General features: G+C 36.7%; 1 protein-coding gene across 1 annotated transcript in view; it reads left to right on the top strand.

Annotated features, from left to right (window-relative positions):
- The window catches only part of LOC115605300 (keratocan), a 29,310-nt gene extending 25,603 nt beyond the window's left edge, over window positions 1–3,707 (top strand). Inside the window, exon 5 of the mRNA XM_030479567.1 lies at window positions 3,535–3,707. Coding sequence (XP_030335427.1) covers window positions 3,535–3,707 — 173 coding nt within the window. The remainder of the gene's footprint in view (window positions 1–3,534) is intronic.
- The last annotated feature ends 21,482 nt before the right edge of the window (window positions 3,708–25,189 follow it).

Here is a 25,189-nt window from a genome sequence, read left to right as displayed (position 1 = left end):
CAGATTGTTTTTGTCTTCTTAAACCCAGGATGTTGATGATCAGTCATACATTAAGATAACCAATGTAAACAATTTGAAAGAAAAATAACCAAAAATCATTTATCTGGTTTCTCCACAAAGGAGTCCTCCTAAGAGTTTACTTTTATGTGTGCAATACAAGCCCTTTTTACAATACTAATTCTCAGATACGCTTGCACACCTGCCAATTGCTGCTTTATTTTCTCTTGGTGGTTCATTGCTGGCATTGCAATGCTCAGACATCAAAAGTTCTATGTAAATGATATTTGCCTGTTTTTTATTGTATGTTATCATATAATATCAGTTCTTCATATAAGTTCAAGGCCTTATTCCTCCAGAGACCATTTATGAAGACATAAGGCAATATCCTGAAGCTCTGTGAAATCAATAATAGCCTCATCGCTGGTCTCAGTGGAACCAGGATTTCTCATATGGTCCCTAGCCTACGGATCTCGATGTGCAGAGTTAAAAAAATACTTAACATTTGAAAGCAAAGTCAACATAAACCTAAAATTATTTATGGCTACAATAGATACGCACCACACTTGTTCCATTGCATTTTAATTTCATCTTTTTTTACATGTTTTCTTAAGCAGGAGGGAGAAGACAACCCATCTACATGTTTACAATTCACCCTACCTATTTATTTATGAGATACACATGTGAGGCTCTGGGGAGATGTCAAAGGATGAAAAAGAGAGTGTTAGAGGAAACAAAAAGAGGAGAAGGCATGGAGCAATGATGTGGAGAGTGAGCAAGGTTAAGAAGGTGGTATTACAGTGCTATCAAAGGACTGGTGAAAGGGAATGAACAGCAAGTTCCCCTAGAGGAACACCAGGAGTTTGTGGTATCTCTGAGCTAATACTATTGTATGTGCAAAGAAAGAGAAAAGTCCTTGGGCCAAGTAGCAGTGCCAGTCTATCAGAATCCATTATAGGATATCGAAAAGAAATGGCTGAAGTTACAGATCCTGACTTACTGTCAGACCTCTGCACTATTGACCGGTACTAGCTTCTTTGCTAGAAGAGCCCAGAAAGGTGAAGATTTCCAGACTGATCCATGGCTGCTGCAGTCACATATTATGTGACAAGGAGAAGGGGAGTCCAACTATTTGAGTTAGACTACAGTAAGTGCAGCTAGAGGTTACACGAATAGAACAGAAATACCCTCATACTCATATGTCAGAATGTATCTGCCTTCTAAGACAAACTTACTTTCTGAATGTTTCCAAATTATGAGTTTTACAGGAAAAGAAACAGGATTTTCTGTGGTCCTTCAGCAGACATACAGTGTTAGCCATTAAGGAGAATCTCTTCTGCAGTTTTTCCCTACAGCAGCTCAAGTCTCAGTTTTAAATATTACACCACTTAACAATACTGTTGACAACAGGTGGAATTCATCTTATTTGAATTAATGATCCTAGATTTTTGCATCTAGTTAGGGTTAGTGATGCACACTATCTACTCAGTTAATGGAAAGACATGCAGAATTGCAGAGGGAAAATCAACCCATCTTAAGGAGCTGTGAATCACCATTTGGAAGTGTTCATCTCTCTCCAGAGTTTATAAAAAGAGTCTAAATGGTTTACTGATACTGACATTTACCCTCTACATAGATCAGTCGAGGCAGGGTGAATTGTAAACATATGGATGAGTTGCCCTGGCCTTCCTGCTTAAGCAAAATTCAGCAGTATTCTTATGAACAGGATGGCAAGGGAAGAGGAGAAAGGGAAGCTTTTACTCATCTGGTTGTTTGTGAAGGATTCACTATTCATGGGAAGAAATTAAAAAACCAAAGCACTTCATACCACACATCACCAGGAAATAACTTCTTCATAGGTGGCCTGTGGTTAGATAACTGCTTCCTCACTTTAAGATTGGAGTTATTAACCCAGTGAAAATTAGTGCAGTGGGATAGTTTTTAGGTCAGAGAACACAGAGCTTTAGAACACACTTGAAGCCATCTTGTTCCCTAAGGACAGTAGTGCTGACCTGAAGAGGCAGATATTGAGTCACTCATAAAATTTTAATAACTGCTTTCATAATAAAACCTCACTCTCCATCTTCCTGCTTCACACATAAAAATAAATTATAGTTTGTTTCTTCCAAGAATATCAAATGCTTTACAAACACAAATCAAGTTTCACAACATAGGCAAAGACATTTTGATATCATGGATATGATAAACATTTTAGGCCTTGGCCAACTGGATGTATTTATCTAGTTTCCATGACAAAGATGAAGTCTATTTCCAAGATGTTTCAAACATCTTATCAGTTTTTCAAAATAAGATTTTTTTTTTCTCTTGGAAAAAACCCCAAACAAAACAAACCAATCAAACAAAACCAAAAACCATGGCAGTTTTTTTTATCATAATGGTTAACCAATTTGTGGTATTGTAATAAAAAAATGTATGCATATTATCATTTCTAAATATATGGGGAGAAAAGTTTTTGTAAAAAGCTTTGCTTTTCCTATTTGTGGGCTGCTAAAAAAAAAAAAACTGTGCTCAACAAAAATCTGTTACACACACAGATGCATGTTCTTCAGGCAACCACTTTTTGCAAGTGGTCTGGGCCCAACAAGAACTTCAGGCAGTCAGACCAATCACTAAATGCCATAATTTTGTCAAGGGAATCTGACATCTTTCACAAAGACAGACCACTCTAGTGTTTTCTAGAATAAGGCCATTTTAAGGCTGAAATAGGGCAGTGACGGCCTCACTATTCAACAGCTGAAGAGAAAATATGAGAAGCATTTTAGCCAGTTGACAGTGCAGAAGTAACTTAGGGGACGTCAGGTAAAGAACCCAATCTATTCAACTCTTACAATATGGGCAACAACTTAAGCCATAGTTTCAAATTTCACCTGACCTGTAACAAGCTATGTGTTATTTATAAAGTATTTTAAGGACTTGGTGGTTTTCAGATTAGGAAGAAAAACATCCCACCGCATTCATTATATTCTTACAATTAAAACCAACCGTACTGAAGAATTTGAGAGAACAGGAAAGTACAGATGTTAAAAGTTACAGACTATATAAAAAGTTTCTCTGATTCAATACTGTTATTATTTTGATTGCAAGATATTCATTGGGGAATATTATCTGCTAAAATTAATGTATTGTCATTGCAGTAAGATGTTCAAAATCCCTCCGCATTAACCTTGTTTTGCTCTCTCTGAGGGCAGAGAGCTATTGCTCAATGAAAAGTTATTCAGTAGTTGTCTAAATTAGTTTCCTTTCTCTCCAAGGTAATACTATCCATCCAGTGGCCTTCATTCACAATTGCAGTACATTAAATAGTGATTCAATGATCTAGATTACATTACGTTAAGATGCTCTCTTGCTTGATCAAAAAAGCAATTTGTTGTTGATTCAGCATTTTCCAACTCTGATAGGAGAAATTGTCTCCCTTCCAGGTATTATTGGAAGTCTGTTTTATTTGTTTTCTAAATGAATTTTATCATCATGAACCTTTCCCATGGAAATTACCTAACAGATTGATTTACATTTCAGGTGTCAATGGTACTCAAATATGCCCAGTCTCAATTGCCATAGCAGAAGACCATGGTTTTTGTGGCAACATCCCTCGCCTCCGATACCTTCGCCTGGATGGTAATGAAATTCAACCTCCAATCCCACTGGACGTCATGATCTGTTTCCGACTACTTCAAGCTGTTGTCATATAAAGATAACACAGTGTCACTCTTGTGCTGTAAGAGTGCTAAGATACAAGTTTTGCTGGAATTGAACTTGTTCTAACTCATCAAGAAGTAACAGCTTTATTTTGACCTTAATTTTTTCCTTGCTCACACTTTTTCTACAGCTGAAAAAATAATTCTTGTTTCAGAAGAGATTTTGGATGAACATGAAACATGTGCTTAATGCTTTACCTAAGAATTCCTAATGCAAATATATTAAACAGCTGTGTAAGACCCCAGATATTCCAAAGCAAATTCTTCTCTACTCCATCTTTTTTGTCAAATGCTACTCTGTCTATCCTGTTAACATCATTGCTACAGACAAGTTTTATTTTCTCATTTTCTTACATAGTAACTAACACAATGAATTTGGGTGCACTTGGCTAAATACATATGCTAGAAAATCATGAGTTGCATGGCTACTACTTGTAAGAATTGCCACTGTCTTTTTTAAGATAGTGACTAATGGAGAACAACCACTTAATATGTAAATAACTCAAAAATTGTTGTCATCCTACGAAGACTGACACTTTTAAGGCATAAGTATTTGAGGCTCCAAGTCCAAAGCAATATACTGAATATATATTGTTATATGGATTCATTCAGTGTATGATTTCAGAATTAGAATACACTTACCAAAACTCAAATCCAGGGACAAGGGAACATGAGATAAAATCTTGGTTTACCAAAGTGACCATTTTCCACTGTTTCGTTCTTCAGTATTTAATTTCTATTTTTGTCATAATTTCTTCCTGTGGCTTTGTGATAGTCATTGAATATTCGGTTTATTTCAGTTTCCATAGCTATACAACCAAGAACAGCAATGATTACATGTTTTGCAGACTAGATACTTCACAAAAACTGGAATGGCCAGTTATAATGGTCATAAAGAGAAAATTAAAAAATTAAGAAAGAGATGCGTCCTCTCCCAATTATTTACTGAACTAGTCAAATATCTGCAAAGGAATTCTATCAATCAGTTTAACCAAATAAAATGAACTCAGAGCAGTATTTCGTTATCTGCTGGCTCATACACGTGCATGTAATAACACTACATTTTAGAAAAGTCCAGGTATTTAGAATACAGCGCATTCACAATTCACTAACAAGGGCAATATCAGCAGGCATCTATTTTTATAAAATAATATTGTGATTTCAAAGCAGAACTTGAATATTAGAGTCAACTCTTCACTGGGAGAATATGATATTTTTATTTCTGATAACCAGCACAACAGACTATCCATCAGTCATATTATTTTAATCTTATATTTGTAGATAGAAGCAATTAGTTGCTCTTTGACAACTTGTATCGATTTCTGACATTTTAAGACTGGCCTCAGTAGCAAGCATTTAAAGACTATGTATGTGGTAAAATTTTTCTTTGAAGATGAAACATTTTCTTAAACATAGATTTTTAAAAGGGTTGAGAACTGTAATTTCTAATATTCAATCTCTTTTACCTGAAAATCAGGCCTTATTCTGTTCCAGTGTATTTGTGAAAATAACCCAGTACAGAAACCCAGCATAGAAATAACCCACTCAGAAATCCTATCACAAAAACATTTTTGCAGTTCTTTTTATGTGATTGCTGAGAAACTCCTGCCCTTCTAACAATATATTCTCTGTACCTCTGTGTTCACCCTATATGCAAAAATACAGATTTTTAAAAGTCTCCACAATATGTATGCATGTTTACCTGCATTCTTTACTCAATAATAGCATAGTCATTTTTTTTTGACCAAAAAACCCCAACTGACAATGTTACTAGTTAAATTATAACAATAATTATGTGCTTGTATTTGGAAATCAATTTCTACTTGAAAAAAATAATGAATATACATACTCCAAGGTGAATATTCACACGCACATATGCATATTATTAACATTATTTGCAATTCTAACTGTATAGCGAAGTGTCTTGACGTTCCAGCCAAAAATTATGACCCTTTTAGAAACTATATGCATATTAAAACAGAAAACCCTTCCCCAAAGTCATGTCAAGCTTATATATGAAAAGGGATGATACGCAAAATCGTATAGGAACACTGCAGCATCAATGTACTCAATTTTCTGAGTAGGGGCATTATATGATGAAATTAGGGGCACATAATATGACGAAATCACTTTTAGCAGTTATTTTCCACAAGCTGACCTTATATTAATGGATTTTTCCAATCCACTGTAGGGTGGAAAGCCTCATGAATTCGTTCTTCAAAGGTCAGTACTATCCTGTGGAACAATCTTTGGACACATGCAGGTCGATGCTCAAGATTTGTCCCTGTCAAATCCCAGTTAATCTGAGCGAAGACAAAAATTCATGATACATCCTTGGACAAACTTTAATTAGGCTGAAGTTTTTGAAGTTATTTACTGCTGCCAAGTGCTCTGGCTTCTATACTTTGAATGCAACCTGCTGACTCCACACCTAGGAACTGTTTAATAAAGAGAAAATCCTAAGTATCTTCATTTAGGCTAATTTGCCCCATCTTGATTGCCTCTTTCAGAACCAGCATAAGGTAGAATGAAAATGAGTTAAATTACTGCAGTGACCTTCACAAGATAAATGAACCCTGGTTGGGTTTGAGCTGCTTTACTGCATGCATATGTCTATTTGCAACAGTCTTAATGTTCGTAAACATTCTGGGAAAGTTTGTGAAATTTCACCTTAGGCTACAATAGCAGGCCTGAATTGCATTATTGTGTGGAACTAAACAATGTAGGCTTTCAGCCACACTTCATTCAATCCATTCATTATGCCAGAGGACTATAAAGGAAAATGTAAAACACAATGTCCTTTTCCCTGTGAAGAGGGCCCCTAAAACAATGTAAAAAACATCACTGTGCATGAAAGTCTGATCTTAACTTTTCCTAATGCAAGGTTGGTCTAAGACTCTCCACCAAAATTTCCTAGTTCAGAAAAAATTGCAGTCTCTTCTACTGCAAGGAGGAAGGAACAGCCCTCTCAGTTGTCTCGTCAGAATCCACAGCTGCCTTCATAATGCAGACATTCATTTCATTTAATTGTCACAACACATCACAAACAGTTTTGAATGTACAGAAACAAAGACATTTACAAGTATGAGCAGCTGAGAACAAAGCAGGTCACCGTGAGCACACTGCAGTTGTGGTCAATCACTAACCAAACCACGAACACCTAGTCCTTTGCCAGAAATGTGTATTATGTGTGAGTTAATTTCGAATTCATGGTCGTTAACACAAATGTGCTATCACCTCAGCCCAGGGTACAGACAGTTGCTCTGTAAAGAAAAGCATTAAAGGAAAATGAGAGGCTCAAGAACTGAGAAATACCCAGACAATTCTGACACATCTTTCAGCTTGATTGCTTGATGCTAGATCTATCAAAAGACTGTGTGGTTTTATAATGCAGCTGGATCTGCAGAAAGAAAAGTCCTTTAGAGATGCTGCCAGCAAAGTTAAAAATTCAGCCATATACCTGTATCTCCCTGCTCCATACTCTGGCATTTTCCGTTTCTTTCTCAATATTGCAAACAGTTTGCTACCACTTACTTCTTCAATATTTTTAATGAAAAACACCACCACAACAGTTATCTGCAGATGCCAGGGACCACAGCAGCTTGTGTGACACTTGAAGGAAGAAACACAAACACTAAGAGGTAAAAATTTATAAGACAACTAGATAGCAAATTTGCATGTTTGTAATTACTAATTCCAACACATATCCTGTGTCACTGAAGGGATTTTCATTCATCCTTGCTGCACCCAAATGGTTCTCCATGTTTGCCACGAATGCTTGCTATCATTTTTCCTGCCTAGAAAAACTCTTTGCTGATATTATATTGCAGCTAGTTTCATTAGCTATCTGTAATCACAGTACTGTAACACCTAAACTGCTGTATTGGTTGCTGAACAGCTAATATCCCACTTCTGCCGTGTGTGGCAGAGAATCTCTGACATTGTTGAAGTCAGCACATAAACATCCTCTTGTTTCCTGAGAGTCTCCTCCAAATTGCATCTTTTTGCTCCAGAATTGCTTACCCATCTAAATATAAAGGGTAGCTCTACAAGGCACCACACTGTGTGGAATGATACTCAGGAATAGTAGTAACCGTTTCAAGGTTACTTCATAGGTCAAGCCTATGAAGCAATATGCAGCATCCGTACCATGTTCTGCCTTAGCTAATTTACTTTCTTCCCCATTAGTAGAGGTAATATTGCTTCTGAGTCCTGTGCTTGCTCTGTCAGTGCTACTACAAACAACTCTATACTGTGATGAATTTGAAAACTTTCCCAATACAGTTGTTTCTTTCACCCCTTGCACTGTTGCCAGCTTCTTAATGTTTTTGTCTTGGTTTCTGCAGCATATGCGTTTGACCAACCTATCTGCCTCTCAGCTTGAATTAATTTTGTTTCTTCAGTGTTTTTCAGCTTCAGCATGTTTACGCATGCTACACTAATGGCTGTTCTGATGTCCTCAATTTCCTGGCAGTTCAGCTTCATCTGGGTTTCTCCAGGGGAAGCTCTATCTTGACTGCTGTACATGTACAGCTGCTGAATGGCATGCCCTATTTCTCACAGCATTCACACCTCCCACTGCGCACTGCATGGACCCAGGCTCATGCTGCCACGTAGATAGGGTATATCTGGAAACCTCTTTTCCCAGGCTTCCTCTCCTGTCCCCAGTCTTTTCTGTGGGAAAATTAGTGAAGAAACTGGAATCACATCTTCCACAAACAAAAGCTGTTCCTAATTAAAGGCTGGGGCAATGAAAGTTGCATGTGGAATTGGCAGCTGTCAGTGAAGCTAGGCTTCTTCAGTAAAACACTTACTCATTAAAATGTTCTACCATAGTTCTTATGATCAGTGAATTCAGAAAAAATTATGCAAATACTTTCAGACATGAGAAATTTGGAAAAAAAACCTAAAACCAAACAACAAATTATTACTCATGTCATTATTTAAGAAGCCTGTTGCTAAGACTCCCATGTAGCATGATATGTCCTTCTCCAGGTAATGAAACCCCTGAATTTGTCTGAAATCACATTACTACTGCTAGGAAGCCTATTTCAATGAGGATAATCTCCTTATGATTCTCTGCTTAGTTTCAGGACTTGAAATAATCACTGATTCTCTATCCTGGCAGTGAGAATAGCCTTCATGGTGTTATAGGATCTAGGCTCAAATCCTTGTCTGAATCAGAAGCAGAGTGAATAAAAGTGTAGATTTTTTTTCTCTGAGGAGGCTGTTTTGAGCACCAGACTGGAGGTTCACTCTGTTTTGTGAATCCTAAGATTTGTTTCTTTTAATGACAGGAACTGCTTCAAATTAGAAGACTTCCCAACACTGCTTAGCAGCAGAATGAGCAGGCACAGGGCCCCCAATTTTCCTGTCTCTGAATTACTGGCCAAAAGGGAAAATGTAAGCTGTTGATGAGGATTTTCTCTGAAGGTCGAGGTGTTTTGGATCTTTTAAAAAGCCAGCCATTTATATATTTGTTTGGGTTTGATGGGAGTTCTTTAACATTCAATTTAAAATACAATATATAAACATGGCGTGAGGTTTATTTTTCATTTCAATAAGATGAAAATATTTAATTCTTAGCCAAATAGACATAAATATTTTTATATTGGTCTGACCATCAAATAAATAAAAAGAAAGGACAGTTTTCTGTTCTCCAGCCAAGATTTCCATGCTTTCCTTTTTTCCTCTGTTTATCTTTTTACGACATCCACCCACACAGATTGATCTGAATGTCCATGAGCTACCTGGAGAAAAGACACCTTGCACTTCTTGAACCTCTATTCTCACAAGGGACTCTGGGGGCTGAATGAGGGGCAAGGGAAGGAAGAATCCTGAGCTGGCTGAGGAAATTTTTATGGCAGCCACTGTACTGGAGACATGAGCCAGGCCTCTTAGATTGGGACATCTAAACAAAAGGAGGTAGGTGAACGGGAAGGCAACATAAAAATTAGGGATTCTTCTTACCTTTTGGATTTTAAGCTTTTCTTAGGGTTTATAAAATCATACATTATCCATGTGCAATAGGACTAAAAATTTTACTTTTTTTTTTGTTTTAACCAAAGCTGAAATTCTCTATAATCATTGACTTGAGGAACAGAATTTAACCATTGTCACTACCCTACCCTCACTTGTTTCAGTGCCATTTGTCACCGAGTCCATGTATTGATCTGCTGCAGCTGCCTCGAGTTATGCTAGTTCAACTCCTGGGTGCAGATGGGAGAGAGATCTTTGGAAATCTCTGTATGAGGCTTGGACAATTCACTGCTGAGGCATAAAACCAGAGGGACTTCAGAGAGAAGAAACAGTGGAAACCTGTGAATGTAGAAATGGATTTCCACCTTCCCCAAAACTGGATCTTTTGGTTTCATTGTCAGACTTAAGATTTGCAGTTTTCTGATAATGCATAACGATTTGTCCCTTCTTGTTTACCTTCTCAGAGGTAAACAGTAGGTTGGTGACACAAATGGGTATGTGACAGTGGTTTTTTTCCATACTGACCATTGTGACCAGGTCTAAACTGTCATCACTCAGGTCTTCCAAGACTCCAGAAACTGTTTAAACATAACTGTGCAGGCACAGCCCAGCAGTTACAAGTGATGCTTATGTAAACATCTCCTTTGTTTAAAAAAAACCACAAACACAACACAAACAACCCCCCCGCCAAAAAAAAAAACCCATCTCACCTTTGAAAGCTGTTATGTTTTTATTATCAGAGAGAATGTCAAATACCACTAGAGCTTTCATTAACTTTTCATTATATCAGAAACCATTTCCATAACAGTCCTGCATGACTTCCTGCATGTTATTTAAATGAAAATAAACTTTGAAAAGCATATCTTATCATTAGCAAACAAATTGAAATATTTTAGATAAATCTTTTCACATTGATTGGCTAAAAACACATTTCATATTGAATATTTACATCCTGTTGAAATGAAAACACTTAAAATTTCTGATTTGTCCCTTCTCTGTGTGTATGTAGAGATACATATTTTAATTTTAACACTGTTTTCAAATTCAGAAAAATGCCTGAAGAACTGGGAATTGTCTGAGCTGTAACTGCAATCTACTTGCTTGCTGGGAATGGAAATTTCTGTTCTTTCATGAGAATAAGCTCTCGGACCAAAGCCTCTTAGCTGTCCAAAGATGAGTGGGACATGCTGAAGCCCTGTGCTTTCTACAGCTAAAAAAAGCTGCTGAAAGCACTGCAAGTTAGCTAGCTTATACAGCCCTTGACCAGGATTAGGTGCTGCTTCCCCATCTACGTCACAAAATCATGGAGTTATATTATCACTTGTTATCTGTGAGCAGATACAAACATTGTGGAAAGGAATGTGATGTGCTAAAGTCTGGTCATATGAACAAATGGGAAATCAGTTATTAGATTACAACCAAAGTGTGAATGGTATTCTTTACTTAGAAAGGTATATTAGCTTTTGCCACATTGATGGTCTTTTCCACTTAAAAAAAAAAGAGCCCCTTTACAGTATTGTAATTGTGGAAAAACTGCCTGTTTGGGAAGAATTCTTAGAGTTCTCAAAAATCTGTGCTACACCTCCAGCCATTGTTGGTATCAATTTTAGGCAGTACTTCCAGACACATGAAAAGACTTTTGTTGCGGCAAACATTTGCCCAAGCAATTAAACAATTGTATTTGTCATTTGTCATGTCACCAATATAACCACAATTTGACAAGGAAGGAGACAAAGGAAGTCAAGTACTGGAAGACAGATGATACAAGATGTGAAAAAGAAGGCTAGGGAGGGAAAATAAGACATTTGGGATGCTGGATGAAAAAAGAAGAAGGAAAATAAGACTAATTTGGAAAAGAAGGAAGCTTGGGAGATGCCTTTTGGGGCATCCTTTTGCATGAGAGTAAAAGAAGGGGAAAGGAGACATAAAGAGCTCAGATGCTTTTTGGGAGAAAAACTGAAAGCCTGGAAGCTTGGAAACTAGTGGTTCAGAATGCCTCTTACAGCAGTGCTGTGCTTTTTCCCTGAAACTTGAGACTTATAATGCCTCAGCCCAGTCTAGCATTACTTCTTTTGGGAACTGGCAGGACAGCAACAGCTAAAAGTAAGTGTTTAATATTTATAATACTGTCTAAGGTGTTGTGATTAATATGTAACACAACATTTGAGACCTGCCCAAGCACAAAGAAACTGTGCTGATGTGAAAATATCACCCATGAGCTTTCTTCAGATCATGCATTACTATAGTCTGTGCACTGTTTCATGCTGATGTGGAGTTGCCTTTTAGAAGGAATTCCAAAAGGAATATGGTAATATGCCACAACCATGAATTTCCTTAAAGATTTGTTGGAAACGACATGAAGAGGCAATGTCAGCTGGCAAATCAGCTCTACAGTGTTCTCAGGCTTAACCTTTATCCTGTAAAGCATATGCTTCGCCATGTGCTTAGTTTTACCAGCTGATGTTTCAGACACTGGCTGATATAAGATCCATGGTCTATAAATTTTCAGTGGCATGCTAACTTGTTGGGTTTTCAGAAGTGCTATGGCCCTTTTAGTTCTTTCAGGTGCTGAATTTTGGCTCAGATGTACTACAAGCTCAAAAGTGAAATTTTGTTTCTTGCTAGCCTCCACTTAACATCATGCAATTAAAAAGTCCTCATTTAATATGAATACCAGACAAAAGGGTGTCCATGCAGAAGCAGAAAAGTCAACATTGGATGGTTGTAGAAACAACGTTTAAAGAAGTTTTAAGTACAGTCACAATACCAATTAACTATAAAATCTTCGACATCTTTACTCTCGTAAATGAGACGGCTTTGTAAATTCAGCTTATTCACGACACGTATAGAACTGGATACTTAATCTTGACACTATGGACCAAATTAAAATTTAAATTCAGATTGCAGAATATCAGAAATCCAACTTGCAGGAGTATTTTCACTCGAGAACAGGTTAACTTTCCAGATAAACATTTTTCAGGCTTTTTTTTTCTTTTATGTCAGTAATCTAAGAGTGAATCACTTACTACATGGATAGATTAGGTTACTTTGGTCCCAAATGGATTCCTGTTAACAAAGAGACAGTAAAAACAGCAGCACTGTTTTGACATGGCCATGGCTGCAATAACAACAAAATTTAGCTGCTCCTTCACTCTGGACTATGAAGTCAGTGAAGGAGTCATTGACCCAGATAGTGAGGGACACCTTATGGGTTCCTATTAAAAAATGAAGGCAAAAGAAAGGGGTAAAAGGAAAACTGTGTGAATTTCCCAAAGTCCCTTTCTACTTTAACAGTATCTAGAACAGTGCAAAAAGAGATTAACTTTGAGAGCTGAATTTCAATGACAAGCAGGAGGGAAAGCTGAGAAAGGACTTGATAGCTCTCATATCAAAACCCCCTACCCACAGTATTGCTTTATGGCTCAACCTTGACATGATATTTTTATTTCAATACATAATCTAGTTAAGAAAAAAAAGTTGTTATGGATCATGCATTCCCTCTCCACATCTACACACCATCTTGCCAGAATCCCACAGTGGTAAGGTTGTTCTTTCTGTCAGCAGCACATGATTGAGTGATATGTATGCTTATTTCAGTATGTTGTTTTCCAATTAAATGTATGTGTAGCACACAAAAGAAACATATTGCATATACATAAGACACCAGGTAGAGGGAGAGGCCCAAGAGTGAATAAAAGATATTTTGAAATTAAGATTTTCATGAAACTGATTTCAGTTACAGAAAAATAAGGCTTTTAACCATAATCAATGCTTCAAGCTATTCAGGAAATAATCCAAGAGAAATGAAATGAGAATAAGATACGTGAAAGCTTCTGGGTTTGCAATAGTAACAGCTGTGCCTACAGAACCGGGGCAAGAGAGGTTGTTATTCAGATACGTCTGTTTTAAATCGTATTTTCAATTCAAGCATACGTCTCCGTCCCTTAAAACAAAGAAAAAAGTCAGGACAAGCACACAGGACACAGTTTTATAATCAAACACCATGTAATTATAGCGAGAATTGAATGCCAAAAATGTATTGTGATTCCATGAAATGTACCATTAAGGATTTGTGAAAGAGAATAGATATTCTAGGACCTGTGCCCATTTATCCTGTTCTATTCCACATGAAAGAAATCATATTAAATCAACTGAATATCTGGAAAGAATTGAATCATCGTCTCTCATTGGCAAGCCTAAAGGAAAAATTCACAAGAAAGCAGTTTAATATAATAAAAGTTCTCTTGTTTCATGGACTAAAAGGGAAAAAAATAACTGCCAAAGGGAAAGTTTTTGTTGCCTTTTGGTTATTCTTCTTCTCAGACAATATATTATGGAGTTCTCCTCTGCTCCCTTTTATTATCTTTATTCAACAATCTAAAGTTGCAGATATAGTACCCAGAGTTATTTAAATGAAACCATTTCAAACTCTATCACAGAAAATCCTACAGGAACTGACTTTTCTCTCTAGCACCTGATACAGTGACAGTCATTGGCACTATACAGTAGCAACCAAAACAGACCAGTCCCCTCAGCAGGATTCTTTTTAATGATAGAAATGTCTGGCCTTTTTACTGCCCTCGAGTTCTGTTTAAAGCAGCATGTGGGCCAAAATCTGTCTTTGTTAATGGTGTTTCAGAGGTGTAAATGAAAGCAAGGATGTTCTCCAGCAGACTAAGCTCAATATGGGCTTCAAATGATTTACCTCAGAGATGGCTTTAGTTCAGTAATAGAGTTTTACAAGTCACACTGCACTGTTCTTTAATTTCTATTTAGTTTTGGCTTATCATGCTTGTGTATTAGCTATCATTAAAACACCATGAAATGTTCAGGGCTCAACTTTCATAAACACAAAAATCTGATGATTGTCACCAGCTGAGGCTGTCCCCCTCAGACCTTACTAAGTAGAAGACATAATCATCAAGTACTAGAGATTACAAATGAGATGCACACTTACATGTCTGCATAAAAGAGAAACTGAAATTTCTGTTCTCTTTCCAGAAAATGATCGTGTGAGCAACTGGTGGTTCAGCACCTTATTTATGGGTTTTGCAGCAACATTCATTCCTAGGTGTCCTCAGGTCATTCTTCAGCAGATCTTAGCTCTTCCCATACTCTCTTCCATGCCCTGCTGATCTCCTATTGCTCATTTCCCCTAGACAAGTCAATTCATTCATACTACTTGATCTTTAACCTCTGTGGTGAGGATTCCCCAATCTCATGCTGAAGGTTATGTTATAGAAACAAGAATTTGGAATGGAAAAAATATGGAGCTGGCCTGTTTTCTTCTGTATTTCTCCACAGTGTATCTATGTGTCTTGCTGTTATTAATTTCTCTCCCCCTCTTCTTTTGAACCCTCCTTCTTCTTGCTGTTGTCTGAATTTTGTCACTACATACTATACATATTCTATGTCTGAACTATTATTCCTATGCATGGCTTTTGTTAGTATTTTTATAAAGCTTAGTTATTAGAATCTCATACTTCTGGTACAGCAATTCCTATTTTTTTTCCTTCTCTCTCCTAAAGCTACCAAAGGCTTTTCACCATCACTGGACAGTTGCTCCAGAATCTATTGCTCTTACAGTTAGAAAACTTTTAAGTTCCCACCTCAATTTGTATGTGGCCGATGCAGGCCCTTTTGCCATGGTGCGAGCAGATTTTCCTTTTTCTGGTTACTTGCAACTCACTACCAAAAGGAATCAGCAGAATAACTGTGGGCATCTGGGCAAAGAGCCCTATAATCACCACATTGTTCATCAAAGGACAGAAACAGAAAGAAAGCACCATTCATACAATGAAACTTAACACTATTTCTCCTATGCTTGGATGGAGAATTTTCCTCTGCACCAGAGCTGGAGTAATTCCCTCAGTCTAAAGCTGGATGAATCTGGATTATTCTGAGTTTCCTGACTTCAGGAGACTTGTACAAGCTGAAAATGTTAATCGGCACAAATCTGTGTGAAAACAAGACATTAGGAATCTTGAAATAGCACTGAGACACACTACATCTGCAGTTACTTTCCTTTTCCCTTCTGTGTCTTATCCAGTCCTTGTGTATTTTCCCAACAGCTGCTTAGAGCCGGTGCTTAAGGTTTGGTTTGTCTCTTTTGGACAATATACGCTAGTGAAATTTCACTAGACAAAGAATTTTACCTCTATTTTAGCTATACCTTTTGTGCTAAATAAAAGGCCTTTCATCAGCTAACTCTGATCCTGTTTCTGTTAATGGCAATGCAGAGATGACAAAGCTTACAGAGCAGGGACCACATGGTAACTTGTTGCAGATGGTGAGCTGAGCTAATGCTGCTTGTAGTTTAATTTTAAGAAGTGAGAGGCAATGACACAATGTGAAGGCAATGAAGAAAAAACAAACAAACCCCCCTAAAAGACAGTCCTGCAAAATAGACTTGTTAAGGCCATTTGATTTCACTACCTTGAGATCGTATGAACTATCAGGATCTGTCTGTGTATCTGTGTATGTGTGTGTGCATAAATCTGAAAAAACATTTTTGGGAAATACCACATATATTTCAAACAGAAACTGAAAAGCAATGTCTTAATACTTCAGTTCAACCACAAATAATCACAAAGTATCAATTTAGGTATTTTTCTTGGGTACTTGCCTTTAAAAATATGACTAATGTCTGACCTGTAAAATGGTAGAGAAATTTACATGTTGCTCTTCAACCTGTGGTATTTTCCTTTACTGTCATGCTAGTAGAAATCTGCACTTTTGCTGAACTGGGTTGACATTTTGTATAAGCTAATATGTTTTAAAAGATGTTTTCTAAATATTTAAATTATAGAAATGGAGTTCTGGTTAACGTATTTCATTCTTGTTTACAGCCACATTATTTTATAGATCATAGATAAAATACCATGGTCATTCTAACAGCTAAAGAAAATTAATATTGTTTCTTGAAGCCTATGAGAAAAATCTAAAGCCTCACATTCTTTGTGCATTAGTGTCTCAAAGGACATGTTCCCAAGTCTACTCAGAAAAGAAACAGTTTAAAGCAGAAATTAAAATCAAATAAACAGAAATATTGGCTGAAGGGTGGTGTGTCTCTCATTTACAGTGCCAGAGGTCGTGGAGTCAGGCTGTGGATAGCCATTGAACAGACAAGTTATGTCTGTCTCACTCTGTGTGACTGGCTCAGAGCTCTGCCCCACATTCCCCAACCACATCATCCACCTCCCACACTCACCACTGAGTGCCAGAGTCCCTCCTGTGTCTCTCAGCTGTGCCAGTGGAAGCCTGGTGGCTGCTGTCAACTGGAACCATGCATCCAAAAGCTGGGAGAGCCTGAAATGCTGTGTTGTAGTCTGGGTTGGATCATTTAACAGGACCCATATTTTTTCAAAAGTTCTACTGGGAAATAATACATCTTTGGTTTTAGCCTGGTCACTCACCCATCAGATGGCCTCGTGCTGATGTGGATATAGCCATTGTACCGCTCAGGCTACCTGCATAGATCTGTGAAGCAGCATAGCCTTTCCTCTGTCACATGAACTAACCTGTGCACTCTGTCTTTTGCCAGGAGGAGCAGTAAGGAGGGCTACTAAAGCTGGTGCATCTTCTCCCTTCCCCCTTGTCCCCTCCCTGATGTCATGAGTCATCCTGTGGGCCATGGTGGTGAAGCTGCTCCTCTCCTCTATAGCTTGTCTAAAACTGTTGGCACTATTCCTGCCACTGTGGAGCAAGCCTGGACAATGGCCTTTTTTTTTTTTTTTTTTAATATATAATATAACCACCAGTTAGAAACTAAAATAAAACTTGGAGACACTTAGGTGAAAAAAAAAAAAGGAAAAGAAAAATATTTTTGCTTAAAAACCCCAACAACTTACTCTATGAAAACATATGTAATTTCAAAACCTAATTTCCATGTTATTAAAGTAATGGGAAGAAAACAAATTGTAGACAGTCAGTCAGACTGTCAATAGCAACCCCATTGAAGCTCAAGTCTTGGTATAGTGACAGATCTATTTTGCTACGAAAACTTTCAACTGTCACATGCAGCTCTAATCTACAGTGTATGTACTTAAATCAAATTAATTCGAAAAAGAATCTGCTTTGCAGACCTGCATATTTTGAGAACCTTAAACTTAGAGTTACAATACTCACTTTTTATAAATACATTCTGATACTATACACACTTTGTTCCTGGCTTTTACAATGGGATAACAATGACTGCTAATAGATTTTAAGATAATTTTTAAGAGAAAAAACTTTTTTTTTTTTGTTTTGTTTGAAAACATCTATAAAAATAGTCGGGGAAAAAAGGGAGATATCTTATTGTTCGCAGCCAGCTTTATAATGAGCATTTTTCTATTTTTTTTTGTTTCTTCCAGAGGAAGAAGACACTCTTATATTCAACCCTTGATTCCACAATAGATTAAGAGAATGAATATATTTCCCAAATACCAGACCAGAGCAATGTAGGTTAATGTCAGTAGAGCTTTCCTTGAGATCAGTGCCCTCAGAGACATTAACATGGCTACTGCTAGAAGAAACAATCAAAAGGAGACAACACATAATTGACATTGAAGGATGCAACTGATCTTATGATAACATGAATGCCAAGTGCATGTCTGACACACTGGTGCCTCAGCGAAGTATGATAATGAGTGGTTTATATGTTGCACTAATGATTCCCAGATTATGTTCTACAGGTTTCAGTAATTATAACTTATGTGGATCACTGTAGGTGAGAATTACTTGCTAATGAGTTGCACTGTTGTTGTAAAATTTAAGATACTACAAGTAATTAATATTAAATAATTTTGCAACAAATTCAATGAAAGCAGAGGTAATATTTATGTTACAACTAAAGGATCACATGATGGCATCCAAATGCAAACAACCAACCATGTTATCCTCTTTTATCCTGGGTTTACAAGCATTTTTTGAACATTATGGAAGCATAGGTATTAATATAATTATAAACTCATTATGCTACATAAAATCTTTTACAGTCTATTAATGAAATAAGCATAGTGTAACAGTCTTCACAATTTCTTTTGAATAAATGGGTATGTGAACATACAATATACAATACAAAGCCTGTGCTTTTGTGGATTACAAATCCTTGTCTTATTGAACCTTGTTTCTGGTTTGTTTTTCCATCCCAAGCAAAACATCATACATCTTTTAAAGATAAATCTGATAACCCAGCTTTGAACTGTACTTGTTTAGCTAAGCAAAAAACACGCTGAATTTTTCCATCTCTGGGGCCAGGAACTGCATTTTCCTGAAAGGGTCTAACACCACCAGTCCACAGCCTGGGCTGGAACAGCAGACAATAGCTCTGGATGTTGATAAAAACCATTCTGCAATGCCACATGCTTGCATACTCAGCAATGCTATCTTATGGTCAACCATGATTAAAGAAGGAACAGAAATTTCTTTCTCAACTCCTCAAAACTGATGCAAATTATACCTCTTAAACAGCAAACTGTAAATTTGGTTTTAGAGGAATGGCAGTCTGTCCAATGTGAGTGGAATATAACGTAAGTATGAGAGTCTGAGGCTCTCAGTCTTGTTTTTGGCCTCAGTGGGAATTCCTGATACTGTCTTCATTAACAAGCAGTATAACCTGCAGTCTGTCTAATGTGAGTGGAATATAACCTAAGTATGAGAGTCTGAGGCTCTCAGTCTTGTTTTTGGCCTCAGTGGGAATTCCTGATACTGACTTCATCAACAAGCAGTATAAGCTGCATATATGTGCACATATCACATATGTGTGTGTGTGAACATAGCTAACAGAGCAATGAAACTCAAAATGCAGATTTATTGTCACTCAATTAATTTCAAAAGTATGAAAGGATTAGAAACAAGGCAGAAAAAACCTGACCGATTATTCTCCAGTAAAATCTTCAGAAAATACATCTCTCCACCTCTCCTAGGCCCATTTACATGGAACAAGGAAAAATGTTATTTTATCTTAAGCAACTACCTCTATTTAGATTATATTTCAGTATTACCTGCCAGTTGTGTCCAAACCAAAATTACTAAATATCCTGAGAAAAACATATTCTCTTGAAACGTTTGAAATAAATAAAAAGAAGAAGTGAAAGGAATATAACTTATTATAAAAGCTGTTTCAGACCTGTTTTATCAGAGTTTGGGTAGTCAGAGTTCTCTGATTTTATAAGTGCTTTACTAACCTAACCATATGGTTTATTCGTATATAATATATAGCAATAATCTGACAAGCTTTTCATCTGCTTGAAAATTTACAACATACAGAAAGAGCGAACAGCATGCTGTGATGGATTTTACTTGTGGGCTGATTCTACAAACAAATGTTAGAGATGTAAAATTGGAAGTGTGTTTAAGGAGGATCTTTGAATTTCACAGGACAGTCATGCCAGCAAACCTGGCTAAAGATGATTCAAAGTAATAGCTTTTGGATCATGCTCATAGTTTGCAGCAAAGTTTAATAATTTCAGAAGCAGACATTACAGGTTCTAAATCTTCCTTTCCAAAAGAAAAGTTGGAGCCATCAATTCTTGTTGCTGTATCTATGGATTTGTTGTTTGATTTTACTGTAAATGTGCATCGTCCCTGTTAAAGTTAAGGCTTTATTCTTAACAGCAAAGAAATTCCAGGTTTATGGAATGCAATAGATAAAGGGTTTACGTATGCAAGAAAACATTATTTCTCACATATGTAGGAAAACATTTGGAAAAGTATCATAGTTTGGTAGACCAGACTGCATGAAAATATTCTGAGATTTTTTTGTTAGTAATCAATATTAACCAGATCTGGCATATGTCTGACAAATATTACATAGGCAAGTTATTTTTTTCTGGATGATTAAACAAACAAACAAATACACAAACCAAACCAAAACAAACCAAAAAAAGGCAGCTGGATGGGCAGTACAAAAATTGATATTTGAATGACAGAAAAAAACTCTCATATTACAAGATTTGACATTTTAATCTGCCTACATCAACCATAGAAGTAAGAGTGACAATAAAAGGAACTTTAAAAGGAAAAGAATAACAGCTTTTAAGGGCATGTGAATTGAAAGAGAATTCATCATGCAGAACTGAAAATCAGGGAAACTGAAGTGAGAAATAAGGCACTCGAGCTGATTCATACGTGATGGGGTTTTTATAGTTATTTCTGTGACTCACTAAAAAGCTTTTTCTTCCTTGCATTCATTGTTTATGCAGAAATAACTAAACCTAAACAAGACTTTACCAGTAAAAACAGTTGTAGCTATCTCACTTTTTCTGTTTAACTCTCTTTTTCCTCCTGTTTATGGTGATTTGAACAGTTGGAGCACACTAAATCCTTCTTTTGTACTTTGTTTAACTTTGATGAGCAAAATGGAAATGCTAATCCCTTCTGCAGACACATGATTTCCTTCCTTTCTCCTTCTCTCAAAGATATTTGTTTTTCTGTTCTCTGGCCTTTGTTCCCTAGTCCCAGCGAGGTTCATATGATGCTCTCCTTTTCCCAGGATCCTAGGGTGAGAGAGGTTCCACAATCCAGCAATTCATGAGATGCAAATGATACAGAGACAGGCAAGGGCTGTACTAAAGCAGCTTCCTACCTCTCCATCGTCTCACTATGCCTTTAGAACAAACAAACAAGCAAACAAACAGAAAGAGTCAGGGTGTTCAGTATCTCAGAAGAAAAGACTCTAAAATACTGGCCTGAATTTTAGCTCTGAAATTGATTGTAGCTAACACAATGATTCCAGGATTTCACATTATGGTTTCTCTTTGTTCAATCTAATTGGAAAATAAATAATAAGTAATGATTCTGTAAATAATAACATCACAAGAACAAGCTGAGATAAATATTTTTTTTGAACACGAAGCAACTCTGGTGCTATATATAACATTTCTAAAAATGTTGGAAGATTCCATTAATAAAGGCCTGAGGGAAGTAGCATGTCAAAGAAGACGGATCCAGGTGCAAAAAGGGAAGCTCTTTGCTATGGACCTTAATAAAGTTCTTCATGAACATTCAATGGACATAGGTTGGAGTGCTTAAATACTATTTTTATTTAGAAAATTAAAAATTATCCAGTTGGGTTAGATTGAGGTATATATATGCAGGTCAGAGTTATTGTTTGAAAAATCATAATTTTAAATTCTAAAATAAAATTGTACAAGTTCACAATAATAGGTGTCTTTCCAAATAGTTTAGAATGTCTGTAGAAGGGGTTACATCTACTTTGTGGTCTCTGAGATGACATTCTCATAACAACTTTATTCAGAATAGATGGTTCTTGCCCCTGCTTGGTGAGCCTATCCTATAGTCTTTGGCTTACTCACAATACTTTAGACCAATTCGACCTGACTGCTTTTTGCTGCCTTCTTTTGTAAGTGTCCCACATTCACTTCCTCATACTAACATTAATGTTAACAATCTAATGCTAACATTAGCATACTAATGTTACCTGCATTTTGGTCATGAGATATAGCATATTTTGAGAAATGAATACTTACAGAGCTCCAACAACAGTCCCCTGTCACATAATGCAAGTGACTACATTTTGCTCATATATGTAGTTTCAGACCAGGAGCATCTTTTAGCCAGGTGCCAAGTAGAAACAACCAAATGAATGACTCATTTTAGGACTCCCCCATCACTCCTTCCAAAACTGAATATTATCTGGCCCTCCTTGTTAAAAATCAGCACTAGGTCTTTCCAGAGCTGATGCAGATGACTAAAGACCCGTAATTCTGTTCAGGCTGGTAGACCAAGAAGGTGCCAACAGGGAAACTTGATAACATACACAAATCCTTTCTGGGGACAGACAGGATTTTTCATTTAATGGCAAAAGTAGTATTTTTGCCACACATTCTTTCTTATCAGAAGTTCCTGGGGGTGAATCTGTGAGGCCCAAAAGAAAGTAAAGAAAAGAAAAATTATATTTATATCAAGAGGACATTGACAGTCTGAATCAAAGGCTCAGTGCTTTATAATCAAGGTTTGGAAAAACAAGAATAGGACAACCCTGAGGCTTTGGCACCAAGTTCAAGGACACAGTTAGGAGTCATTGCACCTCCAAGAACTGGGACAACTGAAATGGAAACAAAGCCTTCTCAAAAAACAAGGGAATAATTAATTCATTTAGCACTGCCAGCAATTATACAATGGGAATGCATTTTAGCTAGGAATGTGTTAGGCAATGACCACAGCTGGATATGCTTCCAGCTGAAGTCATGTTCCAAAAACCACTGAATGCAGTGGAACTCTGCATTAACTTTAGTGAGCTTTTAATCAAGCTCAAGTTTAGTAAGTCGGACAGCAAGAGTTAGAGACAACTGCGGAAGTTTTCAAGGCAGTGACTTAAACTGCAAGGCCAGAGGATCTGGAAAAAACCCAAGTGTCAGTGAAAAGATTAATTAGAGGACATGAAAACCTCACTCCCTAACGTCCTTTAATCAGCATCAGGAATTTCGTTATCTTCTGTGATAACAGGATTCAGAAAGCACAAGGCAGTGATCTGAATCAGTCTCTAGCTCAAGTGCAGATTTTCTGTGAGCTTTTTTAAATTCTTGTCTTTCTGCTCAGCAACACCACAGGGCTATAACTAGCCAGCCTTTTCCTTTGCCAATGACATAATATTCTCAAACTGCTTAAATGTTGAGTCTCTTGGGTTTCTAGCTAGCATACTAGGTTGCTAGCATCAGGACTTCTAGCATCCAAGCTTGAACAAAATGCCAAACATCAACTTCAGCATCAACTAAGGGATGTCGCCTATGGATATACCACTCAATCTCCAAGTTTTGATTTTTTAAAGCATAAATGAGACAAACAAACAAATCCATTTTCTTTGTTTGACCCTTATTGGCAAAACCTGTGTGCCATATGAAACATCATGCTCCTAAGCTTGTAGAATGCTTTGTATAAAATATATCCTTTTTCAGACAAGTTCCCTTAGCTCTAATTAAAAAATAGAACAATTTCAATATTTGTAAGCTAATATTTGCCTTCACTTAATTTTACTTGCTTAGTGTTTCTGGAAAAAAAAACTAGTAAAGCTTATTGTACTCTGACAGAAATACAGTAAGCCACTAAAATCAAGATTAAGATCCAGATCCAAAGTGGTTTGAACTTCACTGGTCTTAATAAAACAAGAAAAGCAAACCTACAGACCAAAAGATAAGAACAGTTTCAGGTTCTAGGTCACAGTATGCCTACATCAACTTAGTTGTGTAATAGCGAAGAAAAAACATTAGTATAGATACAAAGAATTTGTTGTAGATAAAAATAAAGAATACAATTTTAGGTTCTTTTGTGCAAGCGAAATAAATGAATACTGGATCTATCTACAGGGAATACGTTTTGTAAATGAAGACATATTGGGACTGAGGATTCAGTAGAATAAATCTTAAATGACCAAGCATAACAGCAAATAAAATAATTAAATGTTAAATAATGCTAATTACTTCAGCAGGTGGAGCAGCATAAAAATTACCAGTAACAGTAAGAAGGTGAAATGGTGCATTTTGCTTCAGAAGATACAGCTATTTTTTTATTGCTAGGAAACACATTGAAAGCAACTAGGTACTAACTTAAGGAGTAAACTGAGGCCAAAGCTGCTGACCTGAAATGAAAGAACAGCAACAGGACACAGTATTGTGGTGTTCCCACTATACTTTTTGCCCTGATTCTTCATAGAAGAGGCTGCTTTTGCAATAGGAAGGGACTGTGAATAGGGAAATTGGAAATATCTGATTTAATGATGCAAGACTTCTGTTTTCATAGAAGCAAATCATGCTAAACCTTCCTTAGGAAGAAGTCTGTCATCCAGGAGAAGTCATAGTACTGTAAGGTACTGCAGATTTGACTCAATTGCCAAAACAGCATGATACCTAGTTTCATTTGATATGTCCAGGAATATCATACTCTCTACTTATCTGCTAACAGAACTGTTGCTCTTTTACTCTTTGACCTATCTGTCTACCAAACCCTTTCAAATGTCTTGGATTCCATAAGCTAGCACTTGAAGTTTGATGTTAGACATTTAAATTATTGAGAGATGGCTTAAAATTCTTAACATGCTTTCAGAACTTAACACAAATTTTGCTTTCTAGGATGGTCTTCTTACTGGAAAAATTTTGATGAGGAAATTATATCAAGCAAAGGGAATCAGGTTTGCTAGGCACTTTGGAATCTGCTACATGAGTCTTACATTTCTCCATAGATAAGGAATGGGTTCTGCCTTTTCCTAACAGTTAATATAGGACATTGACAGTATTAGGAGATATGTTTCATTGAAGAGTCTGAGGAATGATGAAAATGTTTAGAATAATGGTTATATGTTGTATAAAATAGTGGGAAGATAGAAGTAAGCACCAAATTAAGTAGGAACTGATAGCAAAGAAAATACTATCAATAAAGAAAAGAGCTTGACTTCTGTGAACATTGTAAAACTATTTCTGATGTAATAAAGCACATGATACTACAGTGTATGTATATCATTTGCAGAATATTATAGCAGTTCATATCTATTAAAGAAG

This window comes from Strigops habroptila, chromosome 3 (assembly GCF_004027225.2).
Source record: "Strigops habroptila isolate Jane chromosome 3, bStrHab1.2.pri, whole genome shotgun sequence".
NCBI classification, from domain to species: Eukaryota; Metazoa; Chordata; class Aves; order Psittaciformes; family Psittacidae; genus Strigops; species Strigops habroptila.
The sequence above is the reverse complement of the archived record's forward strand: the minus strand, read 5'-3'. Positions and strand labels throughout refer to the sequence as shown.